We start from the raw sequence: 26,838 nt of genomic DNA, 5'->3' as shown, positions 1-26,838 counted from the left end.
AATTTTCTATAAAATTATGAAGGGTACAAAACGTTTCCTTGCATCTATTTTGTCATGAATTCTAATTAACGCTGTGAAAATCTGAGAGTGCTGGGTCATCACAAGAAGTGCATCGAGGTTTGATTGATAATACAGTGCAAGTTGGCCCATGCTGCCACGATTCTTCTCTCTTAAATTAATGGCCACCCCACCTGCCCTAATCATACAGCCCAAATGATATTCCCCTTCTTATTTCAATTTTCTGGAGGCAAGGGAAGAGGAAAAGATCAGTCATTTATCTTCTAATAGCTGGATAATAGATCTATCACAACAAAACATCTGCACAAACTCAGTAATTTTTTCCACAAAATTGAAGCATTTACCATCATAAAATCAATAAGTTAAGAAAACACTGTCTTACTCACACATTTGGTTCTAAACTAAAATATTACTTTATCAGCTGAAGACTACTGTTGAAAAGAAGAGTATCCAGCTTTCTTTCCCCATTATGCCCAAATACACTACTTTAGCGTAAGAGTAAGATCTTCATCACAAAGCCATCACCAATTCCTAGGATGATTTTTTAATCAAAGGAATGTCACTGAGAAAGAATCTGCACTTTATCTGGTAGCCATGCAGTCTGCAAAAGAAATCTCTATACTCACATATTTGCATCTATACCCACATATCTGCATAATGTCTTTTCATCCCCAAAATGGAGTTAATACAAAGTTACACATTATTATTAATAGAAAATTACAACACCAGAACAAAATGATAAATTCATTATAAAAGAGGTATGTACCCATACAAAATAAAATCTGATCAAAGTTACAGATGTAAATCAGCAATAAATTTGGGCATTTTTAATATACCCATCAACCATACAACTACATCCCAACTACATCCTGCCTTTCCTTTATTGATAAAGTTTTTAATATATTTGGGATACTTTAATTAAGATTGTGGAATGCAAGTCACAAGTTCTTTTTGCTTTACAGGTTTGGATAACATGCATGATACCTTTTCAATGCCAACATGGATTTTATTTTTCTTTAACCTGCTATAACCCAGATATCATTAATGAACTTGGTTTTCATTGTTATTTACACAGCATTGTAAAAGACACAGGCTGCTAACTACAGCCCTTCACAGTATCTTTTTCTTCCAAAAAGAACTTTTGCAACAAATCTTGCCTTAAACTCTAGGCGTTAAAGCTAGGTTATCACTGAATAGAAAAAAGAGAACTAGAGTGAAGCAGTACAGAATCGACTAAAAAGAAAAGGGAACTAGTTTGCTCTAAAACACCCAGTTATACTTTCATATATGACTAGCCATATTACTTTCAGAGAAAATCATTTTAGCATAGAATACAAGCATGCTCTTATCTTTCCTTCTACATAAAATTGCATCAGCTGCTCAGCTACCTAGAATTACTAGAAAAACTAAAAGAGGAGGTATTCATGCTCTTGTACCTACTTATCAAAATGTTAGGTACTTATAAAGAAAGGGTAAAAAACATAACTAGGAGTTTATAAGCCTCAATAATAAAAATACTTGTAAACATCTGTTTAAAATTTACATACACTTGCAAAGTCACAGATTTGTTGATACACTCTAAGTCCTAATCAGCTACCCTTGAGGGTATGTTAACAATGGCTTGCACTTGATAATTTTGCATTTTAGATTAACCGAGAGCTTGTGTTTTAATTGAATCTTTGTGTTAAGACACTCTAGGAGTAGAATAATTTTTCATTTATCTCACCAGAAATTTTAATGAAGTGCTGGGTTAAGGTTACATCTCACCTCATTTTAAGTTTTGCTTACCACAGCTTATATTAAAATTTACTACTGATTGAGATTTAAAAAATAAACACATCTTATACTGTCTAAAAATGACTTAATTTTACTATAGTACAATTATCCTCCAGATAATGTTATCCTATTTCAAATGTAAAATTACTCTGGCTAATTGAAATACATTGTGTCTTTTCTGTGCAACAAAAACTGCATTAATAACATACAACAGCATGTTCTCTCTGAAAAAATTTCCTGGTTTACAGAAATTTAGAGGCATCTATACTTATTAGTTATTCTATCTCTAACATAGATTACATCAGTAAATTTCAAAAATCCTGCTTGAGGTCAAATAGCTACGGAAAATAAAGAGATTTTGAGTAAAAGTTTACTTCTCAATAAAGTGCAGTGTCAAATACCATCCAAATAATATTAGACTGTTATATACCTAGTTAATGTTACTAATTACATTCTCCCTCCAAACATGGATTAAAAAAAATCAAACTGATTAAAAGAAAAAATAATTTAAAACATTATAATCAAAATAACCAATAATGAATCAACAGTGGATTATTTCAGATACAACGGTTAACATACCAGTGGTTAACATATTATGGCTTGTCTAAGAATTATCAGCCCTTAAGTACACAGAAGTGAAAAAAGTAACTTGACGTTTCCATCAAGTGAAAAAAGTGGAAAACCATTGATATTCAACTAAGTCACTAGGACTCTCCCACTCAGGTAAAAAACTATTTAATGAACAAACTGATTCACTGACATTAGATTAGAGCTAGCAGGAGATGACAACTAATATTAATGTAAGGGAACAGCTCTGCATTTAAATAGAAGGAATCCAAAGGTCAGTGTCAAACATTTGTGGTTCCAGTTACACATTATCACCCTACAGATTTCAGGTACTTTGACTGTCAACCAGACAACAGAAGCTGCAAAAAGCTGAGACATTCCACTAATCAAATACAGGCACTTCATAAGTCTATGACCAAAAGTTGTTGTTTTACAGTTTGGTCCCATTTGAAGAATTAATATGGCAGCAAATGGACCTAATTTTCTTCATGAAGACTGTAAAATACATAAAAAAGACAAACACTTTTAGAAAGTATGTTGAAGGAGCTTTCTCTTTTAGGCTAAGTATATGAAGTGAAGCTTCCCTCAAAGAATTCAAAAAGATGAATCAAATTAACACAAATTTCCCCTGGATGCAGCCTCATTAAACCTATAAAGTCGACAGCCTAAGGCCACACCTGTACTTAAGGACCACCACCTATAAGTAGCTGCATCTCCCCCAATTTTAAAGGCTGAATCTAGCAACAAATGGCACTCTTGATTTCCCCATTGTAAGCAAATTGCTGTTTTCCAATTAGGGGCAAAGAATAAGTTTATTCAGATTGGAGTTATCTGCTAACAAAACACTCGTGCACTACGCATGTTCTGTTAGTATATGTGGAAGCTTTCTGGGAACATTCAGTGGTACGTGACAAAAGATAACTAAAGATAAAGCTTTGCCATGCTAGAGTAGTCCTTCCAAAGCTATGAAAGATTAAATAGAGACTGATCCATTTTAGACCACCACAAGCGGTGGAGTCTGGGGTGAAGGAGCACACTTAGATGTAGAGAGCCTTAAAGAGAGATCTGTATGTTTTCTTTCTGAAATAATTAGTCTTCATACTAATTCTCAAAATAGCAAGACTTCTGAAGCTGAGATGTCAGCTCAGACTGCAATCAGGTCTCACTAATGAATAGACAAAGAGCGATCAAAGGGAGCAAAAAGTTGTTGCAGTTAACCAAGTATGTCTCCAAACAAACCCAGCAGACCTAACTCCAGTCTATAATTTTCAGCTACTGCTTCAGCTGGTATCATTATCAGCATGGTGTCCAATATGCAGTGTATGAGCCCAATAGGCAATGAGCCCATTATCTCCCCATAAGTAATTCCAAATTCCAAGGAGATAAAAGATACAAATCTACTCTATACTTTTTTTATTAAAGTAAATGCGTAAATGACTAGGCATGGGATAACCATTTACCATATGCTATAAGGCCCAGGAAGTAGAGTACAAACTCAGGGATTTTACCTTTTTTGGGTATTTTTTATCCCTTTATTCCTCCACTGGTACTAACAACCTAATCCCACATTCACAGACTGCACATGAACCATGAAATAAAATACGTGAAGAACCATTGCAGGTGCAGCTTCATATAAGCTCAAAGACCTCTGTCAAATCAAGCACAGATGCAGTCAGGAGACCTAACTGATCTACTGTCTGCTGAGCCACTAAGCTCTAACACACCTCTTTCAGTAACCTTCCAGCGCCAGTTCCAGGATGTCTTTTAGCCAACAGCACCTTTTATGCTCTGAACACCTCGACCGCACTAGAACAGGATACAGTCCTGGATACTGTATCCTGGAGGATACAGCTGTGTTACAGAAACACTTGGAAAATAGCAGATGGAGCAATACACTACCTCGTACCTAGTAAAATTTTCACATAGTCAAAAAGGATTACATTCAATTAATTAGTGATCTGAACAAGAAGAACATGAGAATGTTTTAATTCACAAATCTGGCTTCTCTTTGAAATCTAACTGTGATTCTTTGGTCAATTACCTTGCTAGTTCACAAGTGGGAAACTTAACTGCAAAACAAAATGAACTAAAGATTGTGAGACATTCAGGAGTACATATGGAAAACCTGTAGCTATATAGGGCAGGTTAAATATAACAGGAGGGTTAAATTTACAGAAATTATGCCAGAACATCTCTTATTTACCAGAGTGGAAACAGAGATACTGGCAAGAACAAACTGCACAGCAATCATAATTTTTTAACAACCATATACACTGCAAGATAGATGGATGTCGACAGGCACACTGTGCACCATACAAAAGTAATTTACTCCTACACTACTACAAACTAACTGAAATTATCAAACTAATTTCCCAGTGAAAAAGTGCATATGAAAATTTATAAACACTCGCACACTGATTCCTATTATTATATAACTTTGATTTTCAAAATAAAGTTTAAAGAAGCATACATAAAACACATGGTAACAAAAACCTTAACAGCTGCATGATGCAAGTAAAACTACATCTTATTAAAGGACAGTCGCTATTACATTCATACTATAAATGCATAAATACACAATGATACTTACATCTAAAAACATACAAAATCACATTGCCAAGGTTTAGGAAAGTGTATTACTTACTGCTGAATGACAGTCTAGGGAGTAAACTCTATAAAAATATATGCATATGTCACAAATCTGTTTCTTACCGTACTTTTATCCTTCAAAAGCTTTTCTATCACTTCAATCAACATTTCCTTTTGCTCTGGATCAAGACTAGGAAGAAAAATAAAATTATTTTAACTAATTTGGTCAGACATATCCAAAATTAAAGTAGGTTTGATTTTTGACCTTTAGACACAAACTAGCAACAAAGAATTTTGAAGAAACCACTTCCAGAAAAATCAAGTATTCCAAAGAACACACTGTAAAAGAACTTGACTGAAAGTAAGTTAGGAGTATAAAATTAAGTTAAAAATATAATTTTATCTTAGACCCTTTATGTGTATTCTATAGGAAACTTAAACTCGTAAAAAAACATTAAGACAGGCTAACCAACATCACAGAGAACTTGACTGAACTTCAGATGTTACATGACAAGGTTCTCACTGCTCTTGCAGAAATTAATTTCAGCATGAATATAATTCAGAGGTGAATGAACATCAGAACAAAGATTTCATACTTTTATTATCTAATTATCAACATAAAGCTTTGAGTAAGACACTTCAACCACTTTTAAGTTAACCACTAGTTTTAGTCAGAAGTATTGGAACTCAGAAATGTGCACACGGTATTCAAGTGTACCTATACAAAGCTGGTGTGCAAGCTAATGGAAAACAGACTGCTTGAAGTCCAAAATAGCAAAAGCAGAGGAAAAGCAAAACTTGCAAGCAATAACCTTTGTGGCATCTTTTCACATCACAAGAGCAGAGAAAAATTTGCCAGAGATATCCACTATTGTCAAACTTGCTTCTTAGACAAGTAAGCACAAACCTTTCATTCCAGCTGCTTCCCCTTCATGGATCTATACAGCACAGAAGAATTTAAAGCCAAGTCAAAAGAAAATAGAAAATGAATACAAAGACCCTAAGAGATGTGTAGTTCTGTGCCTTTGAAAGTCCTTTCAACATGGATACAATTATAAATAAGTGAGGGAGTATTTGGTCATCATTGCATACTTCCGTTTTAATGCTGAGTGATCGACTGCCCTAATGCACAGTATATTATTCCAGGTAGAGATTCACAAAGTCATTATCTAGCTGAGTACTACTTCACTAAGACTCTAAGACCTAGCAAGATCAGAACAAGCAAAAAGAGTAACAAAAATTTGTTAGAAGTCACCATCATCATAAGCAACACAACAGTACTTTGTTCTGTAAGTATTTTCATGATCACTTTTCGTTCCAACTTCTATTTTTGTAAAAGGAGTTTTACTGAATCTTCTGTCAAGGACCAAAACCTTCAGAGGAAAAGCCAAAAGTCTCTCAAAAAGGTTTTATTTCAAATTTTTAAAAACTGGCAGAAAATTTAGAGAGAAAGGAATACTTAAAGCTAAAAAACTTGAGCAAAACCATTTATTTATGTGATCAAGAAAGTCTTCAGAAAGGTGTGAATGAATGAATTTAAATTCCTCCCCCTCCACTGTCCTGATATTTAAGACAAGGAAGGGACCATTTTCAAAGAGAAAATAAAAGAAGAGGCCAAAGAGGTCTGTGATTTCCTCCCATTATGACATCTAGTATTAGTACGGAACCTACTAATATTAGTGATGGGAAGCAGTCCTTCTCCAAACCTCACTGCAAACACAGTACAGTTTTCAGCTGATAGACAGAAACCGCTAATATTTTTAAAATGCACTCTTAAATAAAGTAAGCAAAAGGTCTGACATCTGTAGTGATGAAATTACTTCAACATACCTGGCAATGTTGACTATATTGGACACAAATGTTGCTGTTCAGACTATGTCTGAAATCTTTTCTGTTTGATATGTAAGCTTCCTGCTGCTAGGATTAACTGAACTGCTAATAAACAAGCTCTTCTAGAGCAGACATCCATCCAAACACCATTACACTAAACACAGGGAAGACTGGAGCATCAAACTTGCATCCAGAACCCTGACTAGAGTACTAACTAAAATACAGAACTATCAAACAGGTGGAGAACCTGGGAAAACTGAAAAGCAAATGGAGCATACAAACATATTAGAATAAACAGTTACTACTTCTTACTCAAATGGTTGCAGAAGATGGAGTAGCTAGATGTAGGAGAGTGTATTAACTGTTGAGTTTTACTTAAAAAAATCCATTCCTTCTGGATTCTGATTCTGACCAACTTAAAAATAAGTATTCTGCAATTACTTACTTGTTGCAGTAGGCCAATAGTCAGCCTTGCCACCAATGTATGATCAGTAATGCAATGATTAGTATTGCTGAATTGTCTATCACTCATTAACTTTTTTAAACAAAGTATACAGTTTGTTAACTACTACCTAATTCTTACTTTCTGCCAAGTCAACTAAGTCTGCCTGTGGGCAGGTTAATTTGATAGCCTCTTCACCAGTTTCCAATACTGCTGCTTCCTCCAGAGACCAAGAAAATTATATTCTCTCCCTTGGTTCCATGGTTAACTAGCACTATGAGATACAGTATTTGTATTAGTAAGTTTTGCAAATGTGAAAATAAAAGTTCACATGCTTTTTATAAACAGCTCCCAAATCCTACTACTAAGGACACAATTTTTAACTCCAGCTCCACCCAGAAGTAATCATGAAGCTTACTCTAGTCCAGGTAAGGAGGAATCTCCAGCTACACCAGCTCAAAATTTTGCATCATGATACTTAGGATGCTTGCATGAAGACAGCTTTTGAAGGATGTACCCTCTGAGGCCCTCTGAACCATTAAGGAAATAGAACATCAGTTTCACTAGTTTTCCTTTGTCATGTAAGCTCTATATCCATTTCACTACCACTAGGAATACATGGAAAATAGGAGATAGGACAGTTTCTCCAGATTCTGTTACTGTGTTTTTTACCTGACTCAGAACCTCTAACATCTCTTAACCTCCACTTTTTGGAATTGGTGAAATAAAAGTGAAGTAGTAGAATAAATGCCTGGAAATGTTTTCTAAAAGTACAGGTTCTGTTGACTCCACCTCTGCAAACCAGTACCCACATCTTTATAAGAACCCTTACAAAGCAAGAATTTCTGAAGTAAGAAGATCTGAAAGATTTTGACTTGCACAGATAAAATTTCTAGAAATTAGCATTCTTTTGTCACATGTGCTGCAAACTACTTTCAGGCAAATGCCCAAGGATGAAAGATACATACTTGAAACAGTGAATTCATAGATTCTGAGAATGCCCATCAAAACAGTTGTTACACAAATGAAAATAACTAGTATCTTAAAAAACAAAAGATAGTGTATCAGTTTCTTTTTGTATCTCTTTATAGTTAGCCTGTTAAGTCTAGTAATCAAGAGAACTGCGTGAATTACAACCAAACCAGCTGAGTGACAGAATGTCTACACCCACCTCGTCCTTTTAAAGAAATAGATCTGAGACATGCTAAATTCACAGTAGTCTTTACAAACGTTGCCCACAACTATTGCAAATTGTTTTTCAGTAATTGCCAGAATCACTTACCTGTACAGTTTTTGGATTGCATGGGCTGCATTTTTTCTCACATAAGGAGATAAATCAGAAGAGGCCTCCTTAATAGCAAGCATCATAATAGGAACAATAATTGGGACACGTATACTGGATAAAACTCTTAAAGCACTTGCACGGATTAACTGATTAGGATCCTAAAAAACAGGAGTGAAGGGGTGAAATAAAATAAGATAGTGCAGAAACAAGTCATTAAATACACTGCTGTGCTTACACTAATTAGTGATGACACATTAAACATGTAAATCTAAGTCAGACTAGCAAGTGAAGGCCATGCTAATAATTTCTTCACACAAAGAAATTTCCAAAACAAACAAAAAAAAAGTAAAACAAATAAAGAAAGAGAACATTAAACATTATGAAAATATGAAAATTTTACAAAGGAAAACATTAACATCATGCAATTTTCCAGAAAAAATATGTTAATTGCGGATAAAAAATATGAATATTTTATTTAATAATCTGATACATTTGCTGGAATCCAAGTGGAATTCAAATATTTTGAGAGACAGACTAACTCAATTTTAATGCCTGCATTTACAAAATGTCAAATAAAAATGTTGTTCTCAGTTGCGACATTCCCATTCAAGTTCTTGACAAAATATCCATTCTATGCTTTACTGGAAGATGTAAACTGAAGCCAGTAACAAAAATAATTTCAAAGAACATGTCAAAATATTCGGCTAAATGTTTTGAGACTTCTTTCTATTTCTTATCCTCTCTTCTTCTGCCTCAGTTCTTGGTCAATTCTACAATACTAGGGTTAGCCTGGAGATCCAACACATCTGTATTTGGATGAACTATTATGTAAATGTATCCATTAATCAGGGGAAAAATGTTGCTTAATCAAGTACTAAATCCCCTGAAATCTAGCAAAGTGAAATTGCAGCATCAGTAATTCACTATACTGTACAGTGTCTTGCAATAAGGTAAACTCCCAAAGAACATTTCTCCCAAGGACTGAGAGCCAGCAACACATATTTTCAGACTAGTATTACCTAATTATCAATTAATCTAAGATCTCAAAATCCCTACATCTAAGAAGGTGAAAGCTCTTTGACTGTTCTTGGAAAAATACCTTGTTCCTACTAGAGTCTGCAAAGCTCATCTGCAGCCACTTTAGTTTAAAATAAAAAGTTCCTTCAACAGAGGGAGGTAAAAAAAATCTCCACACATAAAGCCAAATTATAATCATTATAAAATGAGAAACAAAACATTACAAAAAACAAACAGAGACCTATCTTTCATAGCAGGTTTAGTAATTTCTTTAGTTGCTGGCAATCTTCACTATTTGGTGTCTACCCCCTTGTCACAACACCAGTTCTTTTTTTTCTACTCAGCCACAACATTATCACTCCTCCCTCTGCACTCACTACTCACAGCTTTTAAAAGACTTATGCCATGAGGAGTGTTCACTGTATACATACATCACAAAAAACACTGGATACAAAGTCATTTGAATTCTAGCTTTTCATGGCAGTCAGATAGTGAAGGCAGTACATATGACATTGGGATGAAAGTTCAAGGGAAAGGGACAGAAAACTCCAGTCGATGTGAGATCCTCCTACAGCTGCACAACTGGTACCCCGATTGCAACATTTTCCAACAAGATGGAAGGTGTGGATTAAGTAACATAACTGAAATGAGCCTAGAATACAAGAAGAGTACACAAAAACCCCAATCTTCTCTTATTATAAAAACTGGCCAAATTTCAGAACAGAAACTTAATAAATCTTTCTTCACTCCACAGTCACACTTCAAAGGCAATCCTAAACTTTGCTGTCTAATCCCATTTCTCATTGTTATCTCATTTGAAACAAGAGTACAAAAAGCTATTTTTTCAGTGTTTTTAATGAAAAAGTACCATGTGCAAGACACTGAAAATTTTAATTTAGGTACTACAGTCTTCCTTATGTTTCAATTCTCTGTTGTACAGAAAGCTCATTTTTTTACATAAACTAAAAGGAACATAGGTGGTTCATGGTAATAACGGGGTCTTTTTTCCATACATACAAGTTACATTGAAATGAGAAAAGTCATTCCAGAAATTAAATGTTTGGCATGTGGATTTGAAAGCACCATTCTGATGTTTTTCTTTAGTGAAGCAATTTTACATCTTTCAGGCTTACTTAGCTGCTTGACAAGGTTTGAGGTAGCAGAAAAAAAATATGTCAATCATGTAACTTAAAACTACTTTAGCAGATGTAGACATTTACATGCTTTAGTTTACCATACTACACTTATACAGATATATTTTTTTGTGCTACCAGCTCAGAATTCCCCATAAAATATTACTTAGTAGTCACTCACTTTCAAAGCACGCTGGAAAGTACTGATGGACAATAATGCTAGATCTTGCTGCTCCTCTGCATAGCGCATCAGATAAACATACACAAGCTTTTTTATCTGAAAAGAAAAAACACAGTGAATTTCACTATAAGAAAGTTTTACGATTCTATAAAACTATCTTCTAGATTTCACATTTTTATCAACATTTTCTTCTAAGAAAAAGCTAACAGATCCCAGAGCACCCACGTTCTTCTCCCAATGCCTTATGAAACGCCTGAGGTGCTGCAATGCTACCTATTTAATGAAACAGTCAGATGAAGACTAGTAACACAAAGTTCTCCTTTGTATTATTAAGTAGTAAATTAAGACTATAATAAACTAAGATACTGACATGGGGAAACCGATCACTTGAGCACACTTTTTTTTCTTATAGAAAATAGTTTAAAGTGAAATAGCCAAGAATTTCAACAAGATCATTTTATTTTACCCTGAAACTCAAAATAAATTACTTTAACACATTTGAAAGTGAATATAACTTAAAGCTGAACTGTAGTAACTTACCCATTTCAAATTTGACTAAAAGAGCACTTATCTTGGATGAAGACAAAGGATGTTAGACTCACCTCTGCATGACTATAAGCATTCAAAAGATGCAATATAAGCAAAGCATACTACAAAGGATGCAATGTCCAAAGATTAAGAAAACCTCAGTAAGATTTTGGGGAGAAGGGTATTCAATTTAGTTCACTTTACCCCTCATACCCAGGAAGCAGTGAAAACATTTTTTTACATTTGAGTAGTAAACTGACTGTTGGGGTTTATAATGGAAAATTTTGAAAGACCCTCAACCCTGTGCTAATAATTACTGTCACTATCAGAAGATCTATCTTTGTGCCAATTCTGGCAAAAAACCATAATATTAAATCACAGAAGGTTACACCACACTAAATTATTTTTTGTTCAGTTAGAGAAGTAGCAATCAACATTGACCACAAGAGGCCTGCGCACTGAATGACTGCAGGTGTGCAAAGAAAGCCTCCTTTCCTTGAAACCACTCTGTGACTAGAAATGGAAGCACTTAGAGCTCCGTGACTACACTATTCTTTTACCATTTACCTTCATTCAATGTTAAAATGCTCTGTTCTATAAACCTAATCATAACAGGGGCACATTAGGCTTGAGGAACACAGGCAGATTTGTTTAATTAATTTATCAATATAAGCACATCAAAATCCATGAATTATTGATGAAGACTTAATTTTTGTTCTATACCACCAATTGTTTATTAGGTCACTTTTTGTATCCTTACCAACCACAACTTAGTGCACATAATCAAGCTGAGGTCAGCACGCACTTACAACAAAAAAATCATAAGGCACTTCTGTAAACAATAAGGTGCCCTTTGCATCTCTTCAAATAAATTAACATATTATACCACCTCTTCATCTCCATTTTCCTGCATCAGAGCACTGAGTCCTGATTTTTAAAAAGTATAGCAGCCATTTCTGGGCAGAAAATTCTGGAAAATGACAAGGATACAAAGTCACACAATTGCAGAATGTTCTGAATTTGAAGGGACCACAAGGATCATTGAGTCCAGCTCTTCGACAAACGGCCCATACAGGGATGGAACTCACAACCTTGGGTTATTAGCACCAACTGAGCTACTCTCAGGGTTACCCAGGTAAATCAATGTATTTTATGCTACTGCATTGCTGCAACTTGTACAGACAGATTTGGTTAAGAATTCTTAGGAACAGGGAAAAAGTTGGCAAAACATTTTCAGGAAACAGGATCAATGCACTAAGAATCTGACTTAATCTAGTAATTTCTCATAAAGCATCCTATGTAATGGACCATGATAAATGCTTCTGAGACAGAAAAGGTCTAACTAGATGGCTACAAGTACATCTACACTACAACCTAAACTTGTCATCTAACTCAAATTGATTGAGAAATTTGTCAGATGGCTTTACTAAATGTCCTGATCTCTGTTCAGTTTAACAGTCTCTTCCTGCACAAATGTGTTAGCATTAAGTGGTGGAAAAATGAGTAAGTGCGGAAGTTTAACTACAGCATAGATGACGACATGTGAGTTCACATAACTATCTATTTGTTCTAAAATAGGAGAAAAGGTCCATAAAATACAAACAGTGAAAAGCTTCTACTAATAATGTTTGGTTATGTGATAAGACCTCATCTTCACACCCACAAAGCATCCCTCCCACAGTGGGGATGGAGGGATGTGTGCACACAACATCCTGCTCTAGTTTCTCCCAAGCCCACAACAGGAACCATCAGCTCAGAGATGCAGAAAGAAACAAAAAAATAGGAGGGAAAACAAATTTAGGTCTCGGAGAAATGTTACCCTGTCACACTCCTCTCAGAAAAACCTCAGAAGGGCTGCAGCTCCTATGCCCAGGCGTTAAAACCACCAAAAGTCAACAAAGACCAGAGCACCTTTCAGACTGAAGGTGTTTACATGTACAGAAATGGGACAGATGACAAGTATTTTAGACTTTAGACGTGACATGGGATGTTCTGGGGAAGAACTAAAGTGAAGGAGAAGCAAGGGAAATCTACATGATCTGGAAAGTAGTACGTCAGGGATAAGAGGGCTGAACAGTTTGATAATTGGTACATCTATCCTTCTGTTCTCTGCATGTGAATAGCACAATCTGTTGCATTGACTCATTAAATTTCATTTTGAACTGTTTTCTTTATTTGGTGTGAAGATGCATTCATGTGCCTACAACTACAGCCAGGCCACAGGCTGGAGGGCTGCTATGTCCATGGGCACCAGCAACTAGAGAGACGAGAGTGAGGGGATTAAAGTATGACTCTAGCAACCACAATGTTAGATCAAGCAATAGCGATCTCTAAGTCCAAGGTGGCCAGCATCTGGAAAAAGTGAGGGTCTGGCTGCCAGCACCTAGGCTGGGACCACAAGCTAGATGGCCCCATGAGCATGGTAACTGAAGAGACCAGAATATGTGAAACCAAGCACAAGCCAATTTGTCTGTGGTGCATTAAGCTGCACTAGCTGACAAGTGGGTGAGGTGGTCTGGGAAGGAAATAGGTGTGGGTGTGAGCATCTATGGGCAAGACCACAGGAGGAGCTGGCTATGCCACAGACTAGTGAAGTCCCATCCAGCTGCAAGGAAAGCCCATGGCCTGTAGGTCTCTAGGGGCAAGAGCCATGATTTTTTGTGCATCTCTTCAAGGGCACAACCACAGGGGTTTAGATAGTAGAGGAGCAAGAAAGTTCTGGCCAGATCCACCTGTATGTGCGCAGAGGTGCACACACCCGTGTGTCCAAGGGCAAGTCCATGAGGGAGTAGAAGAGTCCTGGTTTAAAGGGACTCCTGTGTGAAGACATTTGTACCAGCAAATGAGAAAGGGCTACAGTCTTAGGGGCTCATATGCCCAGATGCCATCAACAGGGGTGACTGAGATCCATGGGCCAGACACTGGGCAGACTCCATGAGGATAAACACTGTATATAGTCACACATTCCCACTAGCAGACCCTCCTGAACTGCCAAGCTGCTGATATCCTTATGTTCACCTGAATATCCCGTGACAATTTACTTGAGTGCCTCTCTACATGCATATTTACATGTATGTGCACACCTACCAGGAATACAGTCTCAGCTTCACGACTGGTTGGGTTAAAAGCCTTGAACTAGGACAGTCTTGCTTCCATCAGACTAGAGGCTCCAGCCCTAACAGTTAAAAGCACTCCAGATAAATAATATGGTTTGAGGCACTTGTCTTTGTGTAAGGTCTCCCTGTTAAAAAGTTGACTTAAGACTACTCATAGCTTACAAACATAAATTACATTGGAACAGAATATTTAACTAGTCTGATTTCTTATCCACATCTTTTCACTGCCTGTCAGCAGAAGCACAATAACAACTTCTAAAATTATTTTAATACAGTAAATTCCTGAAAGACTCTGAATTAGCATCTTTGCATATTTGCACCTCCTTGACTTACCAGAGCTCAATACTTGGCCTTGACCAAATAAATCCACACTCTCAAAGAACAAAAAAACCCAAAGATTTCAAAGTAGTAACTAAAAAAGAATAATATCTTCAAAGCTAAAATTAAACTCAAAGTTGACTATTACTATCCATCCATGTAAATGAGGAAGAAATCTGATGTTTCATCCATTATATCACGGCATATTAGAGTGAGAAAGGAGTTTGCTGAGGCCATTACTATTGGAAATATAACCTTTAGTGCCATAAGCCGGGGAAAAATATTTTTTTGCTGCCACTACTAATAAAAATATAATAATAAATAATAAAGTCTGAAGTACACGTTTTCAGAAGAGGACAGAAGAACTGAAGCATGCATTCAAATGATTCCTCTCCTTAAAATCCAATACTTCAAACAACTGTTGCCCATGTTTTTTAAAAATTACAATCCTGAGCAGTAGGAAGTAACTAAAGTCATTGCGTGTTCACTCTACTTTCATCAAACTGATGCTTGTTAGGCACCATGAGGTCTCAAACTACAAACTTACAGATGCTATTTTTATCAAAATCTTATTTGTCAAGTCGACTATAACTGTGACACTTCTGCAGGGAAGCTGTCAGAGTATACGCAGTAATGCTAGTGAGCATCAGAGCTACATTTTCTACATACACCCTGCGGTTATACAACAGTAACCCTGTGGATTTAAAGACATCATCCTTTAACAGAAGCTCAATTTTTTAGAGTTCTGGAAATCTGAATTTTCAAACGTCCAGGATGGACTTTTCCCCCTTGCTTTCTTACAAGAAACAACAACAAAAAAAAAAGATACAGAAGCAAGCTACTTTGTGTCTAATAACACCCAATACAGATGCAAGAACACACCTTTTTTTTATCCAGACATTACCTTTCAGCTTTGATCTGCAACAGATGTTTAAAAATACAATGTAGCACAAACCCAAGCTTTGCAAAAAGCACCGCACTTCAAATACTGAACTACAGTAACTTTCCTCAATTACATTACACCTTATAAACTTTCTAAAATTAAGTAATTTTTCTTTTAAATGTAAAGAGCTACTATTTCTTCCTCCAAATCATCCAAGAGATTTCCTTTATTTCTTCATAAAATTATTACCATAATGGCATTATTGAAATAAACTCCTACTTAGAAGTTTCATTAATGATACTAGAGATTTTATGTATTATGTTGAAGTCTAATACAATTAGACAAAATTTTCATAAACAGATTTTCCACAACAATATGTTTAACAAGTTAGAGGAATACCTCAATATTTTTACTGGCAACATTCTTCACAACAGCAGGAAACAGCTCAGAAGCATTTTTTCCCTTTGCAATCATCTGAAAAAAAAAAGAAGAGACAAATCTGAGTAATGTAAACAATATAAATTATTAGAATGTGGTTTGGGTTTTGTTGCTTTATTACAGATCTTTATTTCAAATCTCATTTCTATGAAATTGAGGATAAAGATGTGGGTTTTTGTTAATTACTACACCTTAAAGGATACAATTCATACCATAAAAACTCCTGGGTGTTGTCTGGTTATGAGTTGGCTGGAGTGGACTTGAACTGGACTTTAACATATAAGACAGCAAATAATTTTTAATGCTTTCAAAATTACTAAAACCAAAGACTTTTCTAATCCAAAAAGCCCTGCAGAATGACCTTTTGGGTGGTGGAAGGGGGTAAAAAAGGCCAACCCAACAACCCAACAAAATCCAGAAAGTTATACAAGCTTAAGTCTTGCTCCTTTTGCCTGGAACATCTGCAGCTTGCAACAGAACCAATGAGAAAAATAAAAATAAACATCACACTTTAAAAACAGAATAAAATTATTTTCCAAAGCAAGCTAAACACAGAAGGCCATAAAGTGTTTATACAGAACCAAAAAAAATATACAAAAGCCACACAGTAAAAGCAAGATCAATCAACCCACCTATTTTTTTTTTTTTGAAACAAAGTTTTCGTGTTTGATCATGAACAAGGCATGTCACAAACAATAAAACTGTCACAATAAAGATCATAAACATCAAAACCCCAGCTTAGCTTCAGCTCTTGTTCAAACAGCTTAAGAAGGAAGTTATTTGTAGGAAACCGGGTACATAAGAAGGAATAAAATACTTTCATATACACTACAGCTGCACAATGTTCTGCTTAGATATAATTCCAGTAGGATGTCTGGCAGTGCTTTATGTCTAAACTGCAAATACTGGAATTTCAGGATGATGTTACATCAACTTACATCAGGTTCAGTGCTGCTGATATAGACCCAGAGCACTCTCATCTCTAAGAATTTGTGTGTCTTGCTCAAGGTGAAGATTCAGCCACCCAAATATCACATTAATCAAAAACCACAAAATCTCACTAAGAAATCATAGAATAGTCCTTCAAAAGTCATCTAGTCCCGCAGCAAGCAGAAACATCTTCAAGATATTCACAGATCAGGCTGCCTCTCACTGAATGTTTACAAGGATGGGATATTCACCATCTCTCTGGGCAATCTGTCCCTGTGTTTCCCCAGCATCATTGTAAAATCTTCCTAATCTAATCTAAATCAACTGTCTTTCAGTTTAAAACCATCCACCTTCGTACAGTCATCATAGACCCTACCGGCAAGTCTCTCTTCAGCTTTCTCACAGATCCCCTTATGTACTGGAAAGGTGCAGTAACATCTCCCCAGAGTCTTCTCTTCTCGAGGCTGAATGACCCTAACTGTCTCAGCTTGCCCGCACAGGAGAGGTGCTCCAGCCATCAGATCCTTCTTGTGGCCTGCTCTGGACCCACTCTAACATGCCTATTTTTCCTGTCCTGAGGACTGCAGACCTGTATGCAGTTCTTCGGGCTGGGACTCTGTTACGAGAGTGGAGTAGAGCAGCATAATCATCTTCCTCAACCTGCTGGCAACACTTCCGGGGCTATTAGTGAACATTGTCAGCTCACAGCCACCATTTGTCCACCAGCATGCCCAAGTCCTTCTTGTTGGAGCTGCTCTTGATCCCTTCATCCACCAAACTCTGCTGATACTGGGGGTTACACTGACCCAAGGGCGAGACCTTGTACTTGGCCCTGTTGAACCCCATGAGACTGCAATGGGTCCACACTGCAAGTTTGTCCAGATGCCTCTGGATGGCATCCTGTCCCTCACGCATGTCAACTGCACCATTCAGTTTTGTGTGGCCTGCAGATTTGGTGAAAGTTCACTTAATCCCATTATCTATGTCATTAATGAGGATATCAAATAGTACAGGTCCCAGCACAGACCCCTGAGGAACACTTCTTATTACCAATGTCCACTGAGGTCCAACATACATAAGCAACAAAACATACCCAGGGATCCAACAAAGAAACAGGAGTTCTGCAGCTGCAGTTACTCCTGTCCATGACCATTACATTCCAACCATTACACCACATTATACAGCTGATTAAACTTCATATTCTCAACTCACAGATCTGTTTGTGTATTTCCTTGACAAAACACATTAAAAGCATGAAGAGTTAGGATCTCATGCAACAAAAGCAAGAACACACATAGCCAGGAAATATCTAGTAAACTGCATATTCTAAGAGGCTTAGAAGGAGGATGCCAGAAGGAAGGCAGCTGTAGCTCAAGCTATTACTCAGTCTTTCAAAAAGGGAGTAAGAGCAGCTGTCCAGCATGACATTTTGATCTAACCCAATTAACATCTTAAACTGTTCATAGCACCTGTATTAAAACACAGGAAGTGACACAAACACTGTGAAAAAGCAAGCACATTAAATGTGTTCCAAGGGGTTTTTAACTAAGAATCTAAAATCAATTGACTACTTTCAGGACTGGGGGGGTCTCCATAATAAATGCCAAATTCAGAATGACAAGCTAGAACTTAGCAACAAGATGCAATGCAGAGAAGTTAGATAGAATGAAAAATTATCATCTTATCTTGGTGCAACAGAAGTTACAATACTCAAAAACAGGGATGATCCTCAGACCTCCCTGATACACTGCAATGGTATGACTCTATGCATTACTGGGATTATTTAATTGATCTACCATAATAGCTCCAGTGTACCATGTAAACCAGTGTACCAGTGTAAATATGTATTTAGGGCCTTTTAAAAGAGTGTATTTTGATTCATTATTGCATAGCGACTCATGTAGACCCTCCTTAGTTTACAGATCATTAACCTGAAAGAACATAAAGGTTCTTCCCAAGACTAATGTCTATCAAATCATTTTTGTGGCTGTGCCTAGACATTCGCCATTTGTGTTGTCTTATACACCTGGAGTTCTTGCACAAAAACATTCCTTCTAATGTAAGTGCTGTGTAATGTCAAGATGTAGTTATTTTTTTTTTTCCACGAGAGACACACAGACATGGATGACAGTCTGAGGGAACTCAGGCACGTGACAGTTCCCTAAACTTATGCTCTGAAATCTTCAGGAGTGAAATTTCACTGTTTTTCCCCAGAAATTCAAACAGGTTTCAAAATCTAGTACTCGTTGTTTTAAGATCAGTGAATGTTCTAAAAGAAATATCAGCTTTATGTTTTCATGCATATAGTAGAATATGGATACAAAAAAATTTATTTCTAAACCAGCTGTGTTGCTTATATTCTTCCAACGACTGCAATTATTTTATTGCATGCATATAAGAAGAAGAAACATACAAAATAACATACTGATTTAAAAAAAAAAGTCATTGATCATGGAAGTCATATTTCAGCTAAAAGTACACTTAGGTACCTTCATGCATAAAGGGAGAAGTGAGAAGATCAAAACTGGACTACTCCTATGCTTGAAATGATGTTTTTAAAGTCACTCTCTGGAAGACAAATTTTGTTTTATTTGTAATGAATCTCCTCCTTAGGAGAAAGTTCACAAACCGTCTTAAAGGAGGAAGCGATCACAAAAAGTGCTATAGCCAGCATTCTCCTGCTACTTTGCTATCACATTTATATGAACAAATGAAGGTTTAGCCTCTTAAAGTCTACTAAAATACTAAGATAACTGCTGGTATCCTAGAATTATAGTCATACAGAGCAGTTTAGGTTGGCAGGGACCTTAAAGACTAACCCACCTTCTGTGGTTAGGACACCTTACTAAGCATCTCCCCTGTGAGGACAGGCTTCAGCCTAGAGAAGAGATGGCTCTGGAGAGACATTAGAGCGCCTTCCAGTATGTACAGGGGGCTAATAGAGGGCTGGAGAGGGACTTCTATAACGGCATCTAATGACTGGACAAGGGATAACAGCTTTAAGCTGACAGAAGGTATGTTTACACTGGACTGTTAGGAAAAAGTCTTTGTGAGTAGAACAGGTTGGCCAGAGAAGTTGTGGATTCTGTAAGTTTTTTTAACTATCTAACACTTAGAAAATAAGCATTCCAGTGAGACATGTTAAACAATAGTCTGACGACAGAGTTATTTTTTCCTGTAACAATAAGGCTAGAGGAAGCCTTTCATCTCTGAAACACTTCTCATCCCTGAGAGATGTAAGGTCCCCTCTGCATGTAAGCACAAAAGCACCTTTGTGCTCCACAAGAACATTATCACCACTGCTACAAGGCCTCATGCTCATATTGTGACATGTCCCAGTCTTGACCTGTAAAGCTCATTGTTTGAGTTTGTTATGTCAGCCAGAAGTTAGTGCCAGGTATCTGGTGTGAAACACACTTTAAACATAGCACAGGAAACAGCAAATACCTTGAAGATATGAAAGAAACTGAAAACAGAGGATTCAGTAAATCAAACAACTCACTTGCAGTTAAGTAATGGTCAGCCTTATATGCAAGAAGGCTGTTTCTACTTCAAGCAGCAGCAGCTGAGCAAGGGAAAAATATCCAAAAATCAGAAGGTGCACACTGCCATTTGGGAAAGGAGTGCTCTCCCTGCAGTGCAGAGCGCTTAGAACAGGAACAGAAAACAACCATGAACTTAAAAAAGGACAGAAATCTGCTATTGGAAACTGGAGAGAATTGTTGGAATTGGAAACGGGGAAGCAGAAGAAAGAATGCAACCAGTAAATTCTGCCTTCCCTCACTGAAGACCACTTGAGCCTCATCACTTCAGCCAAAGTCCATCAAGGATCACAGCTATCACTGCTAACTACACATCTCCAACTTCATGGTATCACACATTTCCAGGAAATTAAAGAAGCCATTAAGACCTCTTTTGAATGTTTTTAAAGACAGCATTTTTTGGTAGGAAAAAAGGAAAATAAAAAAAAAAACAACCCAGTAAAGCTTTGGTTTAAAATTTAAAGCTGATTCAATTTAATGTTTTTTAATTCCCCCATATATATAAATACACAACAACATTCAGTTTCAACAGTTTCCAAATACAGAAAAAGATGTAGCCAGCTTTTCAGAAAACAAAAACAAGGGAGCAAGAGGCAACTTGCCACAACTCTTCTGCCTACAGCAATAACCAGAAAAAAATACTTTCTGAGGGAAGCAGAAGAATGTAAGTTTACCATGGCACTTATAAAGGTCATGTGTTTTTGCAACAGTACATCTGTATGCCAGATTGGTCAAATCCTTGAGCAATCCCACATCATGTTGGAGAAGATGAATCAAAAAACCTTTCCCAAACCCAAGAAAGACATTATGAAATAACAGCTGATAGGTTACCCAGACCTCACAGGTAAATGGTGTCTCTGGCAGGACTAAGGGATTACAGGCAAAAAGACAACCATCCTGATTAAAATTCCCATCACTAGACAATCATGAAGGGGGAAGCCAGCTCTCGAGTCAGAGGAAAGAACACGATCACATGACACCACCTGTACCTACTCACTTTGGTACGTACTTGGACAGGATTAAGTATGCAAAAACCAAGTAGAACAAAAAAGCACATCCAGAGTAGACTGAAAAAACAGTGACAGAAAACAGATTCAAAAACCCCAAAACAAAAAAGCCAAGTGGACACTGAACAACCATCTGTAGCACATTCTTCCCATACTTTTAAGAAGAAATAAAGCGATTCCATCCACTTCATGATGTTTTGTTTATAGGGTTTAAACATACAATAGTGTTAAACATTATTCAATCACCTATATGGGTACACATTCACCTGAAATAAGTTATCAAACATTCAGGGATCATGCTCAATCAAAAAAGAAAAACCTCATACAATAGTAAAATAAAAATAGTAAATGCAACTTGTCATTTTATTCCTGCACATTTCTGTTGTTTCCAGTCTGACGAATTTGAAGCATCTCTTGAGGAGCCATTTCCAATTCAAGGTCTCACTGAAAATAGTCGTTTTCAGGCATATTGGCACTGTTACATAAATATTTTAAAAGCACGTGACTGCATATATGCAAATACACCAATTTCTACACAAAATTCCAAGCTAAGAATTTTACCATTTCTTCACCACAACTTTTAGAGATCATTTAGAGACTTAAGTGCTAATCTGGTAAAGAATGTGTAAAAGGAAAGCATTATTCCTATCCAAGAAATGAAAATAATAATAAACCCCCATATCCCCTAACAAATAAAAACAGTAACAAAAAAAAATCACATACCCCAACAATCCTTTTCATTGCATCCAGCTTTGCAGAATCTTTACTGCTTTCCAACATTTGTTTTAGGTCTTCATTTCTATGGTGGAAGAACAGTAAAGCATCAATTAGAAAAACTAAAAAATCAAACCAGAATACCATTTTTATATTCTTGCATCAGCTCAGCAACTTATGGTGAAGCACTACTCCCTCCCGCCCACTTTTAAATTTTTTTTACTCTGCATAATGAAGTGTTTAGCAAAAGAATGTATCATATTCTAGCAAAAATGTAAGACCATGCAACTTCAATCTGCTGTTAAGTGAACCTGTCCAGAAGGCTGAAATCTTAAAGCACAAGAAGAGCTTAGTTTAAACCAACAATTCATTCACTTCTCCCTTGTCCTCCAGGGAGGGCCAGATGCAATAACTAGAAGTTGGCATGTTTGTGTTAAAATATAGTATCAGCTTATGTAAGTCACTGAAAAGTCCAGACTTCAGTATGCTCTGAATTTCGCTAAGAATCAGGGATATAACCTTGTGCTCCTACCTGCCTTTCTGGACTGCAAATTGCTGGAATTAGTTACAATGAGAAAAAATATTGTCATTCATTTGGTCATAAACCTTTAAATAGTGTTTTTTTGACTTGCAAGGGACAGAATCACTCTAGCAGAAATTCCCTCATACTTTCAGAACCAGTACTGCATCTGCTTTGTGCCTCTCCACAAGAAATCCACATTGCCCACATTTCATACACATCCACATAAGAACTGCAACCAGATGGAAAAAAAAAACCACCACCAACAAAACAATCAACACATTTCCTACTAAGATAAGGTATGTAAAATTCAGGATATCTACATGCCACTTACAATTTAAGTCTAACTCCTTTTTCAAAACCAAGTGTTTCATGAAGTAATTGGAGCAACCTATTACAGATTCCCTATACTGTCAATATTTGCTTCACTTGACAGCTTAATATTTAATTATTCTCTTAAAAAAAAAAAGGAAGTATTCCATTTCCTTGACTGCTTTAGTACCACTTCGCAAATATCACTGGTAACTCCCTATTTTGTCTGCATGACACTCAAAGGTTTTACTATCTTCAGCTACTCCTGGACATGTTCACAGATCTATAAGGTCAGTCTTCTATTGTTACATTTGCTTGGTTGTGTACTTGGTCATTTAAAATGTATGTCCCATTCAATTTTGTCCTGCAGTTTTGCTTTCTGTTCAGATCAGCTTAGTAAGTCTATAGTTGGACACCTTCCTCACAGGCAAGTCGTAGCATACAATGTACCTTCTTGTAACATTACTCAAGGTTGAAAGGTCTGTTAAAAATAACTAATGCTGTGATGTCATACATGTTTTCCTATTATCCGCAATCCTGTTCCAGGATAAAGTCACACCTTTCTCTACATTAAACTCTACATTTTTCTGATCTGACTCGAAGATGCATGTATTCACCTCTACACCATCACACTTTTAGTCACTCTGTATTTTCCCTTCAGATCCATATCCTTATTTTTTATATCAGAAATAAAGTATTTGTTGGTTTGAGGCTGTACATAAAATATCATTAATAATTTGGGCTTTTTAGCTTTCAATCCATCTGTATAGTTCTATTTCCTACATTTTAGGAAGCGTAGCTTTGATTTAATTTTTGGCAGCTCTCTTTATTACCATCACTCTTGGCCACAGGAACAGTTGATTTTGCTGACCATTCCTACTCACCTATTCCTCATAGGATACCAAGTAAGTCTCAGGTTTTTTTTATCAGCTCGTAGTACTTTGCCTGACACTTTGCTCTAGCTGGATACAGAAACTCAGAAACCTCTAATTCCTTCTGCTTAAGTCATAATTCTTCTCTGTGCAGGAATCTGTACAACATGGTAAGAAAAGTTACAAAGCAAAAGACAGGACTTGATTCAAAAAGTTGCTTTTAGTCCTATGCTCCTGGTTCCAGTTTCCTGCTGTTGTTGCAAAATGTGAAATTTGTAAAAATTTTCTTAAGAAAGGATGTTCTTTGATGTTTCACCTTTGTATACTTTCAAGCCTAATCAACAACAAATGAGATTCAATCTATGAAATGGATAGCGGCTAACAAGCAAGTTTGCAGCAAGGTCCTTGTGTTAGAAAGACGAATTACTTGTCTGTAGAATTGCCTTGTTAATATTTAGGGCTTGGCATGTTTCAATGATCTCAGACCCCAGCTCAGGCTAGCAAAGCTTGGGAAGAAGGACGCACCCCCGAGGGCAGACCAAGAATGCAAATTTGATGGGCCACAGCAATATTCTGCAGGACCACCAAGACAAAGAGCAAACTAATAAAGACAACTCAGCAATAGTGTGGAATCAGCTCCAACTGGCTAAAAGGCAATTCTGGCAGGGAGAGACTGCGATCACGGCCCACTGACTTAAAAAATCCCTGACCTAGAATAAGAAAAAGGCTGAGCATGTGAACCAGTTATCATGAGAAGTGAGAAATTCATTAACCAATAGAAAGTAGAATACTAATCAACAAGCAAACAAACAAAGAAGAACATGTCAACAAAGCAGAAAATGTAGAAATAATAATTTGAGTTTGAGGATGAAGTAGCAAAAATGGAGGAAGTTACACAGAACATGATCCAAGCACATGCTGTAGACTGTCTCCCAGAATGTCACAAACAACAAGAAAAATAAAAAGGCGAATTTAAGATGTGAAGACAGAAGAAGTGTTTACTGGTGAGCTCTACTTCTAAATGCTTATAGAAAACATTCTATCATACACTTCAAATTAAAACATTTTGAACTGTTAGCTGAGAAGATATAAACTACAGAAATTTATATATGAAGACCTGTTTTCAACCAGCCTTGTTTCCATATGAGAAAAGCAGCAGGGGAAAATATAAAGAAAAAAAAATTAGGAATTAAACTACAAGTTCTTGATGAATCAATTTGGAAATCAATTGTTACTTGAATAGATGGTTTGTTTAGATTTTTAAATATCTTTTCTAACAAATAATAATCCAGGATTAGCAAATATTAGATACTTACAGAGTAAAATATTGCTCCATACATCCACCTTGATCACCAGCAGCAGCAAGCCTTTTTTCTTCTACAGTTAGATATGGTTTCAGTGTAACATCAAAGTTTTTCCCTTTAAGAGCAGACTTAATAGTGCAAGACACCTCAATTATTTTGCCCAACATTGTGGAGTTTTGCTCCATTCTTTTAAATGAAATATGTAAAAAACCAATTAAAAAATCACTGAACTCAACCAAGGTTGCCTGCCAAGAGTGAGGTCTACTCTAAAAAAAAAGAAAATCTTACAAAGTAACAGGATATGCACCCCCTTGCTGTTTTAACTTCCAGAAACAAATACCATATGCAAATTACAAAGGTCATTTCCCTCCAAAAACAATTCTTATCAGAGCCTCAATGAACAATGGGAAAAGCAAATGCATTTCAGTATTTTGTAATATAATTTACTGTACAGTACAAGTATTTTCATCTTTTGATCATTAAGAAGTTTTAAGGAAATTTCAATCTTTTAATAAAATTCCTCTAAATAGAAATAAATGTAAACATAAATGTATGCTTTGCAGTCACACTAGGGTTCACATTTTTAAACTCATCAGTTATGCTGAGGTGACAGTTCCTCAATACACAATCCTAGACAAATACTTTCTTTATCACTAACTTCCACTTGCCAGGGGCTCAGGAAAATGCAAGCAACCCTCAGTTGTGTCAACACCTGTGCCTCTACCTGCTAAAACTTTGAGAGACTCTACCCTTACAGAGCTAGGTACACATTATAGATGATTGAAATATAAACTTTATTACTTCAGGAGCAACACCAGGTTTAAATAAACCTAATCTGATAGTTGACAAATGATGTGGAACCATACGAAGCAGGAAAGTAATGGTCCCAACAACAGGAGATGAAAAAAGACCCAACTTTTGGCAGAGTATTGATACATAGTCTCAGCCATTTTCCCTAACAGTAAGAAGAGTTAAAATCACTCTCCAAGAGTGATTTAAAAAAAACAAAAGCAGAAGAATGGGAAGATTCCCACCTGTCTGCCCAATGATGTATTCCAAGAACTCTATGAGACTTTCCTTGAGTTCCCAAGCTATAATCTAGTGTCTTAACATCTACTTCAATATAGGCCCACTGTTCTCAAAAGTTGCAAGCTGAAAGCACTATTATAGACAACAATTAGAAATATTATACTCATATGAAATATTAAGTATGCGCTATGAAGTATGATCTTTAGTACTTGTATAACATCTACCATAAAAGGCAACAAGTCAATTATTAATGTATTAAAAAATCAGTTCCCAGCTGCCTTTGTAATCTTTAGGACCACAGGCTTGTATTCCTAAGTATTACAATTTGAAAGCTAAAGTAGTATAAATTAGAAATGCAAACTCATCACCTAACTTCCACAGCAGGTATCACACGACAGGTTTGCAATGACACAACATGACGGACATACAAAACATATCCAAAATATGTTCTCCTTGAAACATTGGTTGAATGTCAAGCGGAGGTAGC

At 36.4% G+C, this 26,838-nt stretch overlaps 1 protein-coding gene across 1 annotated transcript in view; it reads right to left on the bottom strand.

Annotated features, from left to right (window-relative positions):
• AP3B1 (adaptor related protein complex 3 subunit beta 1) overlaps nucleotides 1-22,399 on the bottom strand; it is a 139,670-nt gene extending 117,271 nt beyond the window's left edge. Inside the window, exons 1-5 of the mRNA XM_031062180.1 lie at nucleotides 22,324-22,399; nucleotides 16,083-16,157; nucleotides 10,839-10,934; nucleotides 8,505-8,665; nucleotides 5,074-5,140 (exon numbers count right to left, since the gene is read on the bottom strand). Coding sequence (XP_030918040.1) covers nucleotides 5,074-5,140; nucleotides 8,505-8,665; nucleotides 10,839-10,934; nucleotides 16,083-16,157; nucleotides 22,324-22,380 — 456 coding nt within the window. The 5' untranslated portion in view covers nucleotides 22,381-22,399. The remainder of the gene's footprint in view (nucleotides 1-5,073; nucleotides 5,141-8,504; nucleotides 8,666-10,838; nucleotides 10,935-16,082; nucleotides 16,158-22,323) is intronic.
• Nucleotides 22,400-26,838: the final 4,439 nt, after the last annotated feature.

This window comes from Geospiza fortis, unplaced genomic scaffold (assembly GCF_000277835.1).
Source record: "Geospiza fortis unplaced genomic scaffold, GeoFor_1.0 scaffold201, whole genome shotgun sequence".
NCBI classification, from domain to species: domain Eukaryota; kingdom Metazoa; phylum Chordata; class Aves; order Passeriformes; family Thraupidae; genus Geospiza; species Geospiza fortis.
The sequence above is the reverse complement of the archived record's forward strand: the minus strand, read 5'-3'. Positions and strand labels throughout refer to the sequence as shown.